Below are 16,871 nucleotides of genomic sequence, written 5' to 3' on the forward strand. Positions count from 1 at the left end.
CTTCACAAAGCTATATTTCAGCATTTTCTTTAACTCATTATAAACCAGTTCCCAGAATCCCTTCACTTTTTTGCACTCCCACCACATATGTATAAATGTACCCTCCTTCTCCCCGCATTTCCAACATTTATTACAGATTTTGTACATTTTTGCTAATTTAGCAGGGGTCATATACCATCTGTATACCATCTTCATGGTGTTTTCCTTCAACGTAGTGCATGCTGTAAACTTCAAGTTTTCATTCCATATTTTTTGCCAATCTTCCAAATCTATACTGTACCCTAAATCCCTGGCCCAATGGATCATTACTGCTTTAACTTCCTCATCCAACGTATACCATTCCAATAGAATTTTATACATTTTTGAAATTATCTTACAATCATTATTAACAATTTCTATTTGGAATTTCGAATCTTTTTCCTTATACCCTCTTTCTTTCATATCCTTTTTAAACATATTACTTATCTGATAGTAGTGCAGCCAGTCAGACACATGTTCTTTTACTTGTTCGTATGATTTTAATCTCCATTTCCCATCTTCTTTTACCACTAAATCTCCATAAGTAATCCAGTTACTTCTCATATTGATTTTCTTAACTCCCATAATCTCTAGTGGGGATAACCAGTGTGGGACTCCCATTTCCAATATGTTCTTATATCTGTCCCACACTTCCATTAATGATTTCCGGAAGATGTGGTTTTCAAACGATTTATAGCCCAATTTCTTCCCTTGCCATAGATGCGCGTGCCACCCAAATCTGGCATCAAAGCCTTCTAAATCCAATAGTTTGGTATTTTTAAGTTTTATCCATTCTTTTACCCAGCAAAGACATGACGCCTCATAATATAATTTTAGATCTGGCAGGGCAAAGCCTCCTCTTTCTTTTGCATCTGTTAACAATTTATATTTAATTCTCGGCTTTTTGCCCTGCCAGACATATCTTGAAATCATTCTTTGCCATTCCTCAAATATCTTTACTCCTTTTAATATTGGGATCATTTGAAATAAGAATAGCATCCTTGGGAGCACGTTCATCTTTACCATTGAGATTCTGCCCCAAAAAGATAATTTTAACCTCCCCCATCCCTCCAAATCTTTCTTAATTCGATTCCACACCGGAACATAATTATTTTGATACAAATCGATGTTCTTTGGTGTTATCCATATTCCCAGATATTTAACCTTTTTTACAGCTTCAATACCCACTTGTTGCTGCAGCACTTCAAGTGCTGCAGCACTTTTGAATTTGCAAATAAATCAGGAAAATGGCTTGCTTGGCAGATTAAGAAAAGGAAAGAACAAAGTACAATAAATAACATTAATGTGGATGGAGAAGAGATAACTAGCCCTAAGGGTATTAGAAAAGGATTTTTGGACTTTTATAGACAGTTGTATAAGAACAAAGAAAAGAACAGTATGAGGAAAATAGAAAGATATTTAAAAGGAAAAGAGGTGCAAAAGATTCCAACAGAGGTAACAGAAAGGCTGAATACCCCGATTAATAATGAGGAAATTAAGGAGGTAATAACAGAATTGAAAAATGGGAAATCCCCAGGACCAGATGGGTTTACAGCAAGGTACTATAAAGAGTTGAGAACAGTCCTAACAACACCATTAAAAGAAGTAATGAACAATATTCTAAAAGAGAGAGAGATTCCGGGGACTTGGAAAGATGCATTTATAACCTTTATTCCAAAAGAGGATGCGGACCAAACACAAGTAAAGAATTATAGACCGATTTCCCTATTAAATACTGAGACTCCATTTCTAGCAGCTCGGCTCAGCAGTCATTTGCAGCGAGTAATTCGAGAGACTTTTGCCATACCACTTCTTAAAACACCTCCTGGCACCTTTCTTGAAAGACGTGGAGAATGTAGCATGCTTCACAAAACATCTGAGGGGAAAGGGCATGAATGAGTTTAAAGCCAGAGTCCCTTTTATGAAAAAAAGAATTGGGGTGGGGGGGAGTAATCCTGCCTTACAGATCTTGCGATTGACCTCTGACATGCGCAGTGTATAACTCAATGGGAGTACGGGGGTTTGTGCAATTATTCCAGGGCTGTGTTCTGGCCGTCGACATTCTCTCAAAGGAAGGTCTAACAAAAGCAGTTGCTCATAAATTTGGAATGCACAGCGATGGAAGGCAGCTCATTGCTAAGTGATGGGCCCTGGATGATGGAGAGAAAGAGAGAGAGAGAGAGAGAGAGAGAGAGAGAGAGAGAGAGAGATCTCATAACTGACCTAAATTGCTAGGAATTGATTTGGCAGACAGTGCATTGACATGTTTGAGTTCTGGGCAATGAATGATTGACAGATAATTGCCAAAGATTTAGCACAGTGGTCAAGGTTTGGGGTGAGAGAGAGAGAATTATCCTTCCTATCGAAATGCCCATTTTATATTCAAAATAGATCATCCCACTATTCATAGACATGTTGTTGTTTAGTCGTTTAGTCGTATCCGACTCTTCATGACCCCCTGGACCAGAGCACGCCAGGCACTCCTGTCTTCCACTGCCTCCCACAGTTTGGTCAAACTAATGTTGGCAGCTTCGAGAACACTGTCCAACCATCTCGTCCTCTGTCGTCCCCTTCTTCTTATGCCCTCCATTTTTCCCAACATCAGGGTCTTTTCCAGGGAGTCTTCTCTTCTCATGAGGTGGCCAAAGTCTTGGAGCCTCAGCTTCAGGATCTGTCCTTCCAGTGAGCACTCAGGGCTGATTTCCTTCAGAATGGAGAGGTTTGATCTTTTTGCAGTCTGTGGGACTCTCAAGAGTCTCCTCCAGCACCAATTCATAGACATAACCCACAGTAACCTGCGTTAAACAGAGTCAGGCCATTGGCCCATGTAGTTCAGCTTTGTCTACTTACTGGCACAGGCTACCCAGGATTTCAGACAAGGGACATTCCCAAAACTACCTAAAGATGCTGGGAGCGAACCTGGGACCTTCTACGTTCATGGAGCTATGTTTATTCTTGGGAATCTTATGCTACCTCCCCCTACACTCCCGTTAGATCCTCCTCAGCTTTCTCTATTTTAAAGACCTCCTAAACCTCACCTCTTCACTCTGGTATTCTCAAACTGAGTTTCCTTCTCTCTGCCTTAAACCTCCACAGAGATATTGTAGATCCTCTGCAACACTAAGCTAGACTTACTAAGCATCTGACTCCTGTGTTCCTATGTGATTTCTCTCCCTCTCTGTGTGTGTGTTTTTTAAATAAATTTTGTGCATTTTCTCTTTTGTGCAGCTTTAAAGCTCGACTCCAGAGCTGTCTGATAAAAAAATGTCTTACGGTTCCATTGATGGAAGTGGCGTTGGAAACAGGAGCCCCTTTGGCGGGCCTTCCAGACAAGGATACCAACCTTTAGGTATATTATTATTTTATCATTATTATTATTATTATTATTATTATTATTATTTTATCATTGTTATTATTCTGCTCCATATGCAAAACCCCTAAGTGGCTTACATAACGTACAGTAAGATCGTTTTTAAAATAGGAAAGGGAAATTCTATATGCAGCTTTATAACAAAAATTGCAAAGAACTGCATCAATAAAAACAGAGAATTTTATCAATAAAACTTCCAGTAAAATATCAATAAGTAATAATAATTAAACACAGCAGCGTGATGAATCAGTTGATCCAGGGAAAGCATGTTTAAATAAATGGGTCTTCAGGAGGAGTCTGATGCTACCGCCCAGGAACAACACTCCCCAAGTGTGTTTTCCAGAGAGTAAATGGTAAAGGACCCCTGAATGGTTAAGTCCAGTCAAATTTTACTATGAGGTTCCAGTGCTCACTTCGCTTTCAGGCTGAGGGAGCCTGCATTTGTCCACAGACAGGTTTCCAGGTCATGTGGCCAGCATTACTTAACCACTTTTGGTGCAACGGAACACCGTGACAGAAACTCGAGCACACGGAAACACTGTTTACCTTCCCACCACAGTGGTACTTATTTATCTATTTGCACTGGTGTGCTTTCGAACTGGTAGGTTGGCAGGAGCAGGGACAGAGCAACGGGAACTCACCCCATCACTCAGATTTGAACCGCCAACCTTTTGATCAGCAAGCTCAAGAGGCTCAGTGTTTTAGACCACAGTGCTACCCACATCCTATAGAGTAGGTGGAACCCTGACCTTTAGGAATATTGTGTTAGCTTCCCCAAATATAATGCTAGTACTTGTTCCCCATTTTCTAACATTCCTTTCACACTGAGGTACCTGTTGTGTTATGGAACTGTGGCTTTTAGAGCAATATACTGGCATGTTTATTCACGCCAGCAAACATTGTGTGACACAGGAAAGAACATCATTGGAGCATGCCTCTGTCCTCCACCCATTTCACACATGCTTGCTTCCGTTTCCCCATGATAGTGGATAGCTCAGCTGGTTAGAGCATGGTGCTGAGAATGCCAAGTTTGCAAGTTCGATTCCCGCATGGGACAGTTGCATATTCCTGCATTGCAGGGGGTTGATTCTATGATTTCTATGGAGATAGTAGGAAAGAACTATATGACAATTTACAGCCCTAAATTCCATCACTTTAAGGGAGCTGCAAATAAGCATTAAGCATTCACTAAATTCCGTTAGTTTTCCAAAAGTGGCTTTTACTTTATATGAAAGTTAAAATATGTGGAAATTAACAAGGAAACATCGGGGAAATGGAATAAATACTATGTGAATGCAGTCTTAAGCATTGTTCTTCAAAACAGTGTCTTGGGATGCCGCTAGACCAGGCATAGGCAAACTCGGCCCTCCAGATGTTTTTGGAACTACAACTCCCATCATCCTTAGCTAACAGGACCAGTGGTCAGGGATGATGGGAGTTGTAGTCCCAAAACTTCTGGAGGGCCGAGTTTGCCTATGCCTGTACTAGACTCTTACTTCCTCCATGCCCAGACAGCAGATCCAATGGTCACAGGTGACAGGAGATGCTGTGTGGCAACATCTGGGCACTGAAGGTTGAAGAACATGTGGGTTCATAGAAACATAGATTTGCAGAGCTGGAAGGGACCCCGGGGGCGTCTATTCCAACCCCCCACAATGCACTCATCACAGCTAAAGAATCCTTGACAGATGATCACCCAACTTCTCTTGAAAGACTCTCCAATGAAGGAGAGTCCATCACCTTCCGAAGGAGTCTGTTCCGCTGTCAAACAGCTTTCACTGCCAGAAAGTTCTTCCCCATGTTCAGTTCGGAATCTCCTTCCTTGTAATTTGAATCCGTTGGTTCGGGGCCAACCCTCTGGAGTCGCAGGAAACAAGCTTGCTCCCTCTTCCATGTGACAGCCCATCAAGTATTCGAAGATGGCTGTCATATCAACTCTCAGGAAGACGTGGAAGGAACTGGCAGCTTCTTTAATATGAAAACAGAGGCAAAGGGAGTGAGTAAATGAATGGCTCCAGGGTTTTGAGGCCGGGTGGCAAACGGGGAGGTAAACAATATATCTCTGGGGCTGGCATGAAGCGTGGCATGTGGGGGAGACCGTTAATGCCTGCCTTGCTCCACAGTCCTTCCACGAGTCATTGCATGGCAGCAAAACACAAGCGATTGACACTCATCGGGTGACAACACAGCCGATCACCTGAGCTTGCCATCATCTCTCTTGGCTTTCATTTCCGGTCTCGTCACCGAGCCGTCTGTGGCTCCCCCAGATTTCCCGGCACGTCAGATTGAAGCGGCATATGCCCACGCTGGGAAGTTTCCCAAGTCGTCACTGCCAGTGATGGAAAATGTCAGTCCGTTAAGTAACAGGAGCTAATTTAGAAAACAGTCTTCTGCCTTTTAAAGCCATCTCCGTAGACGAGATGACTAATTTAGAAATCCCACACTGCAGTGTGGGATAAGGGCCTCTTTCTCAAATGTGTCCCCCCCCCCCCCCCTTCATATTCCGGCAGTGATCAAACATGTGCACGATACGTCGTGCCTCTTTTGATAGGCACATGCATCTTTCAAATAATGATTTTTTAATGCAGAAAATACTTGCAGCGCAGGAGTGAGAGGTGCCTGGATTAGGAATACCTGCTCAGAATCAGGCTGCTTGTGAGTATTTTCTGGGTAAAACACACCTCTATTTACCGTACACCGCTTGATCGTAAAAAAAGAAAACCCTGAAGGTGGTTCGCAGAAAAAGTTAAAACAATTGAATTATCAGTAAGGAAAAGAATCCTGAACTGCCTTAAAGGTAAAGGAAAGGGACCCCTGACCATTAGGTCCAGTCGTGGCCGACTCTGGGATTGCGGCGCTCATCTCGCTTTATTGGCTGAGGGAGCCGGCATATAGCTTCCGGGTCATGTGGCCAGCATGACTAAGCCGCTTCTGGCTAACCAGAGCAGCGCACGGAAACGCTGTTTACCTTCCCGCCGGAGAGGTATCTATTTATCTACTTGCATTTTGACGTGCTTTCGAACTGCTAGGTTGGCAGGAGCAGGGACCGAGCAACGGGAGCTCACCCCGTCGCGGGGATTCGAACCACCGACCTTCTGATCAGCAAGTCCTAGGGTCTGTGGTTTAACCCACAGTGCCACCCGCGTCCCTAGCGCCACAGAGACAAATACTTGGCCCATCTAGCACAGCAGTGTATGCACTGACAGGCAGTGCCTCTCCTGAGTTTCAGCAGGGGACATATTCAAGCTTACCGGGAGATACCAGAGTTTGAACATGAGACTTTCTGCACGACAGACAGATGTTCTCCCACTGAGCTTTGGCCCTTTTCAAGTCTTGCAAGCCTCTGCTTCTTAGACACCTCAGTGAGACCTGAGTGTCCTATTTATTAAGTTGAAAGTTCAGTATTGGCATATTGATTTTGCAATTGGGCTGTTTCATTAATTGTCCCGTTGACCACAATATATTTATTTGTTTAAATAAACTGGCTTTGGGATAATCTGGCAGTTTCCAAACTTTTTTGAATCACAGTCACCTTGGTTCCATGAACTCATCCCCACTGCCCCCTACCCTATTAAGAACATTATTCCTAATAGCAGTTTGCATGTCCCACTAAGGAAGATAATAATGCAATACAGTACGTTTCCGGGCACAATCCAAAGTGTTGGTGCTGACCTTTAAAGCCCTAAATGGCCTCGGTCCAGTATACCTGAAGGAGCATCTCCACCCCCATTGTTCTGCCCGGACACTGAGATCCAGCTCCGAGAGCCTTCTGGCAGTTCCTTCACTGTGAGAAGTGAAGTTACAGGGAACCAGGCTGAGGGCCTTCTCGGTAGTGGCACCTGCCCTGTGGAACGCCCTCCCATCAGATGTCAAAGAAATAAATGACTATCTGACTTTTAGAAGACATCTGAAGGCAGCCCTGTTTAGGGAAGCTTTTAATATTTAATATAATAATAGGTAGCTGTGTTGGTCTGCCATAGTCAAAACAATTTTTTTTTTCCTTCCAGTAGCACCTTAAAGACCAACTAAGTTAGTTCTTGGTATGAGCTTTCATGTGCATGCACACTTCTTCAGATACTATTTGGTGAATCACTGTATTTCACCCAGAGTGGCTGGGGAAACTGAGCCAGATGGGTGGGGTATAAATAATAAATGGTTGTTGTTATACAATTCAAAATGGTAACAGTTAATTGCACATTTATTCACAATCCACTTAAAACTATTTAGTTTAATTCAGCAAAAAGGATGGACTTGATGCCAGCTTTTCAAAGTCCCCACTACTGCCCCTCGCCTCTTATCAATCCCCTCCCCCCAGGTAATCACTCTGCCCCACCCCCAGTGGGAGGTACCCCACACTTTGGGAACTGCTGACTTAATCCACCTTTCTCTAGTCGTCTCTAAATTCAATGAATCACGCTCCATTAATGCTACATTGTCTTTATTGTATGACTCACCATCTATTCCCATCATTATGACGGCTGTTCCTGCCTGTTTATATGCTTTGTTTGTCTGAAGTTATTTGGTCTTCCTGAAGTGCAAAGGAGGGGAAAGAGATGGGGAGCAAACTTTGGGAAGTCTGACAGTCATCGCAGCCGCCCGCCCGCCCACACATGCACACACAGCTTTGACTGACAGGTGTCAAATGGGAAGACTTTAGTAGCCACGTTCTTGTTGTTTTTCAGCTTTGTCCAAGGTGAACCTGCCAGACCCAGATGGCTTTAAACTCCAGCGGGTGGTGAGCAAGCTTTTGCAAGACTTGAAACCAAACATTCTCCTTTCCTCTTTAGTTTGAGCAAACCACAATTTCCCATTACGTTAGGATGCTGGGAACAGTAGCTTGTTCTGACTGATGTTGTTATTATTATTTATTAAATTTATACATTGGTACCTTGGGTTACGGGACGCGGGTGGCGCTGTGGGTAAAAGCCTCAGCGCCTAGGGCTTGCCGATCGAAAGGTCGGTGGTTCGAATCCCTGCAGCGGGGTGAGCTCCCGTTGCTCGGTCCCAGCACCTGCCAACCTAGCAGTTCGAAAGCACCCCCAGGTGCAAGTAGATAAATAGGGACCGCTTACTGGCGGGAAGGTAAACAGCGTTTCCGTGTGCTCCGCTGGCTCGCCAGATGCAGCTTGTCACGCTGGTCGCGTGACCCGGAAGTGTCTGCGGACAGCGCTGGCTCCTGGCCTCTTGAGTGAGATGGGCGCACAACCCTAGAGTCTGTCAAGAGTGGCCCGTACGGGCAGGGGTACCTTTACCTTTACCTCGGGTTACAGACACTTTAGGTTACAGACTCTGCTAACCAAGAAATAGTACCTCGGGTTAAGAACTTTGCTTCACGATGAGAACAGAAATTGTGCTCTGGAAGCGCAGCAGCAGCAGGAGGCCCCATAAGCTAAAGTGGTGCTTCAGGTTAAGAACAGTTTCAGTTTAAGAATGGACCTCCAGAAGGAATTAAGTTCTTTACCCGAGGTACCACTGTATACTGCCCTTCGTCAAAAGATCTCAGGGTGGTTCACAGAATGAAATACAAGATAAAACACAGACAAATAATTAAACCAAAACAACAAAACAGTATCTCCCCCCCCCCCCCACAGACACATTTAAAAGGCTGTAGGATATTAATCAACCAAAGGCCTTGTTGAACAGGAATGTTTTCACCTGGCACCTAAAATATATATAATGAAGGCACCAGGCAAACTTCCCTTGGAGAGCATTCCACAAACGCGGAATCTTCCACTACAGAAAAGGCCCGTTTTTGTGTTGCCACCCTCTGGACTTCACGTGACGGAGGCCCACAAAGAAGATGATGAACACAGAGTCCGGGGTGGTTTATACGGAGAGAGGCAGTCCTTGAGGTATTGTGGTCCTGAGCTGTTTAAAGCTTTATAGGTCGAAACCAGCACTTTGAATTGGGCCCAGAAGCTAATTGGCAGTCAGTGCAGTGTGAGATGCTCAAATTGTATTGCCCAAGTGAGCAACCTTGGTTGCCAAATTCTGCACCAGATGAACCATATGTAGGCAGCCCTACGTATAATGCATTTCAGTAATCCAAGCAGAACATAGACCACAGTAGTTAGGCTATCCCTGTCCAGATAAGGGTGTAGCTGGGCCACCAGCCAAAGGTGATGGAAGGCAGTCTACACCACTGAGGCCTCCTGAGCTTCAATTGACAGCAGAGGATCCAGGAGTACCCCCAAGCTATGAACCTGCTCCTTCAGAGGAAGTGTAACCCCATCAAGAGCAGGCAACCTCCTAGCCATCTGGTCTAGGGAACCACCCATTCACAGTGCCTCAATCTTAATCTGGATTGAGCTTCAGTTTGTTGGTTCTCATCCAGTCCATTACCAAAGCAAGACACTGGTCCAGCACTTCCACTGCCTCTCCTGCAGATGTAAAGGAGAAGCAGAGTTGTGTGTTGCCAGCATATTGCTGACAACGTGCTCCAAAACTCCAAATGATGCCACTCAGTGCTTTCATGTACAGTGGTACCTTGGTTTAATAACAGCTTAGTTTATGAGCAACTTGGATTAAGAACTCTGCAAACCCAGAAGGAGGTGTTTCGGTTTGTGAACTTTGCCTTGGAAGCAGAACATGTTCCGCTTCCTGTTGAGTGTGTTCCATTTGTAAACTGAGTCCCCCGCTGCTATGGAAAAGTGTGCCTTGTTTTAAGAACACTTTGGTTTAAGAATGGACATGCAGAGGGGCCGGGAGGCCAGCTGGCAACCCCAGCTCAGATGTCTCCTTCCATCGGCCCGTGCTCCGATGTAAATCAGCGACCCGAACTTCAGGGCACACAATTAGCAGAGTGTAATGCGCACACAGAAGTAGGTGTGAGGCATAAGTCATTCTACAGCTAAATATTTAATAATAATAATAATAATAATAATAATAATAATAATAATAATTTTATTTATACCCCGCCCTCCCTAGCCAAGGCCAGGCTCAGAGCGGCTTACAAGCGATAATAAAAACAAGTTGAATGATTACAACTTAAAAGCAAAATTAAAATACAACATTAAAATATTGAAACATTAAAATGTAGCCTCATCGCAGGAGGAGAAGGAAAAGAAAAAAGAAAGAGAGGGAGGGAGGGAATCAAATTGGCTCCAAGCCAAAGGCCAGGCGGAACAACTTTGTCTTACAGGCCCTGCGGAAAGAAATCAGATCCTGCAGGGCCCTGGTCTCATGAGGCAGAGCGTTCCACCAGGCTGGAGCCAGTGTTGAAAAGGCCCTTGCTCTGGTTGAAGCTAATCTAATTTCCTTAGGGCCCGGGACCTCTAAGGTGTTGCTATTTATGGACCTTAAGGTCCTCCGTGGGGCATACCGGGAGAGGCGGTCCCATAGGTACGAGGGTCCTAGGCCATGAAGGGCTTTAAAGGTCAAAAGCAGCACCTTAAATCTGACCCTGTACTCCACCGGGAGCCAGTGCAGCTGGAAAAGCACTGGGTGAATATGCTCCCATGGCATATGATTTATTAATCATAAATCAGAACAAAGAAACATGTCGTCTCTCTTTCATGTCGTCTCGGTGAGAACAGCAAAAGCAAAAGCTATACACAAATGGAAGTTCCCAGCATACTGAGCTGGAATGTAAACAGACATGTGACATGCAACAGTTCCACATGCCTGTTCCTTAAGGTGGAATAGAAATCTCAACAGGTACCACTGTAGATGTTAAATAGGGGGTAAAATTTCGCCCTAAAAACTCCACATTGAAGGCTCCACAGGGCTGAAAAGCACTCCCCAAGCATCACCTTCTGGGAGCGAGCATCAAAGTAGGACTGGAACCACCCCTTGCAGTGCCACCTGCTCCCAGCTCAGACAGCTGCTCCAGAAGGATACTGTGGTTGCTGGTATTGAAAGCTGCTGAGAGGTTGAGAATAAACAGGGACATATTTCCCCTGTCTCTCTCCCAACAGAGGTCATCATGCAGGGCAACAAAAGCAGTTTCTGTGCCCATACTGGGACTTCTCTTCATAGTGGTAGCCCTGGTTCCTTTTAATGCCAGAAATAACTAACCTATGGAGTTGTTGAGATTTGTGCAAGCTGAATTCAGACAAAGAAAAGTAAAAAGCGGGGACAAGTGAAAAAGAAATGGGAGCCGGGAACAAGGAAAGCTTCTAGGAAACATTGTTTCTATTTTGCAACCTAGAAAACATTGACACTCAAACACATGCTTTGAGCGTACAGTTTTCACTAACAAACCAGGTCAATAAAATTATATCATCTTAATTTACTCTGTTCCTCCTTTTATGGGAACAGCATAGTAATGACACCCTGGGCCACTGTGGTTTGCAAAACTGCCAATTTGTTGGGCTTTGAGCAAGAACACACTGTTACGGTGAAGAATGCAATAAAGCCACAAGATTCGCTCTCAGATTTGATGGCATCTGAGTGAGACTTCTTATACTGATTATAGCCTTCCTACGGTAGTACAGTGATTATCTTTTCTCTTACAATTTCATGTGGCAGCCTGATCCTAAATATTTGTACTAGCATAGCCATCTTTGAAGCTGTTGCTTTCTCACTCTGTTTTTTTAATGAGTGACATTATTAGTGGTGACTGTTAGTTGGGGATGGTTTGGGCCAGGAATGGGGAACCCCTTTTTGGCATTCGGACCAGATAGAGAACTAGCTCGCCTTCTTGCCAGAAACCATCCTCAACTCGGCTGCCTTGTTAAGGACATTACGATCAGCAAATGCAACCTGGTCATTTTTGCCCCAGCCTGAGGATTTTTGGTTTGTGGTGACATGGAGGTGGGCTTTTGCACTAGTTGTGTCAGCATTGCTGCTGAAATATTAGGAGCCCCATCAGTATTGGCATTCTGCTGGCTTCCGCAGGGACATCAGCTTCGTAAGGCATTCCCCTGAACTTGAACTTCTGATCTTATTGTTGCAACAGTTTTAATTGTCATGCATTTTAACTGCCTTATTTTATGTAATATTTTAATTACAGGTCTTTTAACGTTCTGATGGAATTGTTATTGCATATTTTAATTAGGTAAGTTGAGGGAGCCCGGACATACTTAGCCTGGTGATGAGGAGACTGAGAGGAGATATGAAAGCCATCTTCAGTTACCTGAAGGGCTGTCACAGGGAGAAAACTTGTTTTCTGTTGTTCCAGAGGGTAGGGCCTGAAGCAATGGATTCAAATGACAAAAAAGGAGAGTTGGACTAAGCATCAGGAAGAACTTTGTGACAGCAAGAGCTGTGGATCAATGGAATGAATTCTTCTTCTTCTTCTTCTTCTTCTTCTTCTTCTTCTTCTTCTTCTTCTTCTTCTGTGATTCATGCATTGTAGTGGTTTGGACCACATGACCCTTGATGTCAGGCACGAAGTGGGAAGACATGGGTTTTTTTAGGAAATAGCCTCGTTGGCAAAATTAGGCCCCTGGGCTAGAACTTCCCCACCACTGATGGAACAGAATGCTGGCCTAGATGGCCATTGACCTGATCCTGCAGGCTCTTCATATGGGTTTTTCCATGTTCTTGTGGGTCTATGTGGGAGTGAGGGAATGGCTTCTTGGCTTCTGTTTTCTACATAAATGGCAGACCTCTGAGCGCTTCAGTTTTCAGTGGGGTAGTTGACTCACCAGCCTCTATTTTTCCCAATCCCCTTACCTCCTCGCCTCTGGATCATAGCTGTCAACTTTTCCCTTTTCTTGCGAAGAATCCTATTCGGAATAAGGGAATTTCCCTTTAAAAAAGGGAAACGTTGGCAGCTATGCTCTGGATTGCGCAGAGGCAGGGATGACTGACTGGCATCTTTCAACATTTCATCAGACCATGTGTGGGTTGGAGGAGATTCTTTAGTAACTACTAATGGAGCAGATCACTTCTGATTTGAACAAAGGAACAAAATATGACTTCTTGTTTTTGACAATGAGAAAAATGGTATGCGATTCATCCTGTTAAAAAAATTCACATGCTGAATCCCCTAGCAGAATGATAAGAACATAAGATCAGATCATCAAAGATCAACATCTCTTAAAGATCTCTTCTTAAATGGCTCTGTCCGGTCACAGTCCAGTTCCTACAGTCCACTTCCTTCTTTAACACACAGAAGAAGCGCCATTAGTCTAGAGCAGCGGTTCTCAACCAGTGGGTCCCCAGATGTTGTTGGACTACAACTCCCATCATCCCTGAGCTCTGGCCTGGCTAGCTAGGGATGATGGGAGTTGTAGTTCAATATCTGGGGACCCACAGGTTGAGAAAGGCAGGTCTAGAGAGTCTAGTCCCACCTTAGAGCAAGCTGAAGACTGGCCTATAGGAGTGGATATAAATGTTAGGCTTGGCATGAGATGATGACTGACAATGGTACAATGGCACCCCATGCTGTGCTCTTCTCTCCCCTATTCCCCCATAATGCAGAGGTGGTAAACCTCATGCCTGGGCCCCAATGCACCCCACCGGTCTATCAGGCCCTCAGGAACCCCCCCAAATAATGGCCATTCCCAGGCCACACTCCTCACACCTTCCTCAGTTACTCAACTGGTTGCCCGTTACACAAAGGCAGAAAGAAATGGATGCTTTCAGAGGGAACCCTTAGCTGGACATCAAACAAAACCAAAGCTAGGGCATGGGGAACGGCTTATCCTCAAGCCTATACAGAACCACTAGATGTCCCTATTTGTTCCACCAGACGGTTCTGGTGGAGTGACAACACATATGAATTCAAGTCATATGTTTAGCCTGGAAAAGAAGAGATTGAGAGGGGATGTGATAGCCATCTTTAAAAAAAAAAACCCTCAAGGTCTGCCACATGAAAGAGAAGAAGCTTGTTTTCAATTGCTCTGGAGGGTCGGACTCAAACCAAGGGAGTCAAATTACAAGAAAGGAGATTCCAGCTAAACTTCAGGAAGAAGTTTCAGAGAAGTTTCAGCAGTGGAACAGACTCCCTTGGAAGGTGGAATGGGCTCTCCTTCCTTGAAGGTTTTCAAGCAGATGTTGGCTGGTCACCAGCCATGGATGCTTTGGTTGAGATTCCTGCATTGCAGGAAGTTGGACTAGATGACCCTTCCATTCCAACCTGTGATGGCCTGGGACTCGGGCTCAGACTCAGAACCAGAGGGGTCTCAGGCTGCACCAGATCCTTTGCCTCAGGCATCATCTCAACCAAGTCTGGGGCCTGATCCTGAAGAGTCCCAGTCTGCACAGGTTCCCCTGCAACAAACACCAGCTGGGCCTAGTCAGGGGCCTGAGCCTGCCCTGGCTCCAGATGAGGGGATTACCTCGTTTCCTTCAGCTGGGCCATCGCTTACACTACTGGTTTGGTCAGGGGAGGCTGAGGCGGCCCCTGGGTCTAGTAACCCACTGACGTCTCCTGAGCTGCAGAGACTAAGGTATGAGAGGAGAGACCTGAATACTCGCAGGAGGAGTGCTCGCCTCCAGGCAAAACAGGGAGGTGAGTCGCCGGGGGATCAGGACCGGCCGTTACCCCGACAAAGATTAAAGGCTGTCGGACCCCTCCCCAGGTTGCAGGAGCAACATTGCTGTATGCTAGATCCTGCCTGAGATCCTGTACCTGTCCTTGCCTGGTTTCCTGCCTCATGTCCTGCCTTGGCCCTGTCAGACTGACTCCTAGCGGAACCTTCAGATTCTAGACCGATCCTGGACTGCACACAACCCTACAGTTCTGTGATTCTAAGTGTGGCACAGGTGAAGACACAGCTGGACCAAAATGAGGGGAAAGCAGATTGCAAGGAACCACTGATTAGCTGACTGATGGAAGCCCCTGCAGAAACTCTACACAGCTGCTTGCCGTGAATGGGAAAATGGCATGTATGTATTATCAGCAAGGCCAAAAATCAGATTACCTGGTTCCAAGTGTTTCACAGGTAGGTAGCCCCATGGAATGTGGGGAAGATAGGTCTCCCCAACCCTGACCTAAGCCCTCTGTCCCACTTCACATTTGATAGTCCCCACTGGTTGTCCTCAGGCAACAGCAGCCTGGGTAGCTTTAGTACTGAGTACCTACGAAAGTGTCAGCACCAAGGAAAGTGTGTCACCAACTAAGCTGCAAGACTCTTAGCAACCAAATCCCTGGCGAGAGCTTGTTCCTTTCACCTGGGACCTGCCCTGCTTGTTCTTTGCCATCCCACAAGCTCAAATTTATGACGAGGACACAGCTGGTGCTCTTGTACCATCTGCAAAAGGACAAGAGAGAAAGGGAGGGAGAGAAAGCCTTCCTTACAGTGAAGAAGCTCCTTGCAGATGGAGCCAGATTCAGTCCTTCGAAAGCTTCTGTTTATTTGGCACCGCGGCCCCTGGCAAGGGGCCATGGCGACTGGTGGATGGGCTCTAAGCCATCCCAGCAGATGGGGTTGAGGGAAAGGCAGCCAGTACTCCACAGAGCATCTTGTCTGCTTGGCAGCAGAGCAGATGATTCCCGGTTGCTGGAATGGAAGTAGGTGGACAAGCTGGGAAAGTTGTACATGCGTCCTGGGTGTGGCTGAGTGGAAGGGCCTCTGTAAATCCAGCCCCTAGTAGATTGGTCCATCTGCTGCTCTTTTTAGCAAAGACTTCTAGTGGAGTAGAGGTTCGCCAGAAGCGGCTTAGTCATGCTGGTCACATGACTTGGAAGCTGTCTGCAGACAAATGCCGGCTCCCTCGGCCTATAGAGTGAAATGAGTGCGCAACCCCAGAGTTGTCTGTGACTGGACCCTAACTGTCAGGGGTACCTTTACCTTTATTTTTGGGGGGCTTTCAGTGAGGCTGCAATCCTGTATTTGCTTACCTGGGAGCAAATCCCACTGAACTCAATAGGACTTCTGACTAGATATGTATAGGATTCCAGTGTTAGTCTTCTTCCAGGAGTTTAGCAATGGAGTGTGGTGAAAGAGATAGAAATGCAAAGTTGGTGGATGCAGATAGGCTCATGGGATTGGCTTGTTAATTAAGTTACAGTGCTTTCCTCCTAGATAATTTCCATAGCATTGATGACACTGTTTGATATGAAAAATCATTACTGTATTTTACTGTATTTTAATATTTTGTTGTAAGCCGCCCAGAGTGGCTGGGGAAGCCATAAATAAAAATTATTATTATTATTATTATTATTATTATTATTATTATTATTATTATTTATTTATGTCATCGCTTATCGAGCAGCATTTTGTGTCTAGGTCTGTGTGTACAGGATCTGCCACCCCTTCTGTTTTCTGGCCGTCTTCTGCAGAGATGTAAAGTTTCACCAAGCTTCTCTTCACACAGTCCGGCTTTTGGTTTGGTTTTTTTCCCCAGACTCCCCCCCCCATTACTCTAAATTTAGTAGGGATTTCTTCCTTTTGCCCATCTGAATACATGCCCTTGGGCAACTTATTAGAATCTGACAATGATGCTGTTGGCTTTGAGAGCGTCTTCTGTTGTTGTTGGCATATATCAAGAATCTATGGAGCTTCCTGAACTTGGGTCAAGATACCTTTGTACATTCATGCACAACAGAGCTCTAATCTTTAAATATCAGTCAATCACGAGAACAAAAGGA

At 45.1% G+C, this 16,871-nt stretch overlaps 1 protein-coding gene across 5 annotated transcripts in view; it reads left to right on the forward strand.

Annotated features, from left to right (window-relative positions):
• Nucleotides 1-16,871, forward strand: part of TSNARE1 (t-SNARE domain containing 1) — a 448,733-nt gene that overhangs the window by 122,620 nt on the left and 309,242 nt on the right. For 3 of the 5 annotated variants that reach the window (XM_053395181.1, XM_053395179.1, XM_053395180.1), the window contains exon 1: nucleotides 3,257-3,367. The exons of the other annotated variants lie outside the window; for them this stretch is intronic. In XM_053395181.1, coding sequence (XP_053251156.1) covers nucleotides 3,283-3,367 — 85 coding nt within the window. In that variant the 5' untranslated portion in view covers nucleotides 3,257-3,282. Of the gene's footprint in view, nucleotides 1-3,256; nucleotides 3,368-16,871 lie in introns of those variants that run through there. 5 annotated transcript variants of the gene reach the window in all.

Source organism: Podarcis raffonei, chromosome 7 (assembly GCF_027172205.1).
Source record: "Podarcis raffonei isolate rPodRaf1 chromosome 7, rPodRaf1.pri, whole genome shotgun sequence".
NCBI lineage: Eukaryota > Metazoa > Chordata > Lepidosauria > Squamata > Lacertidae > Podarcis > Podarcis raffonei.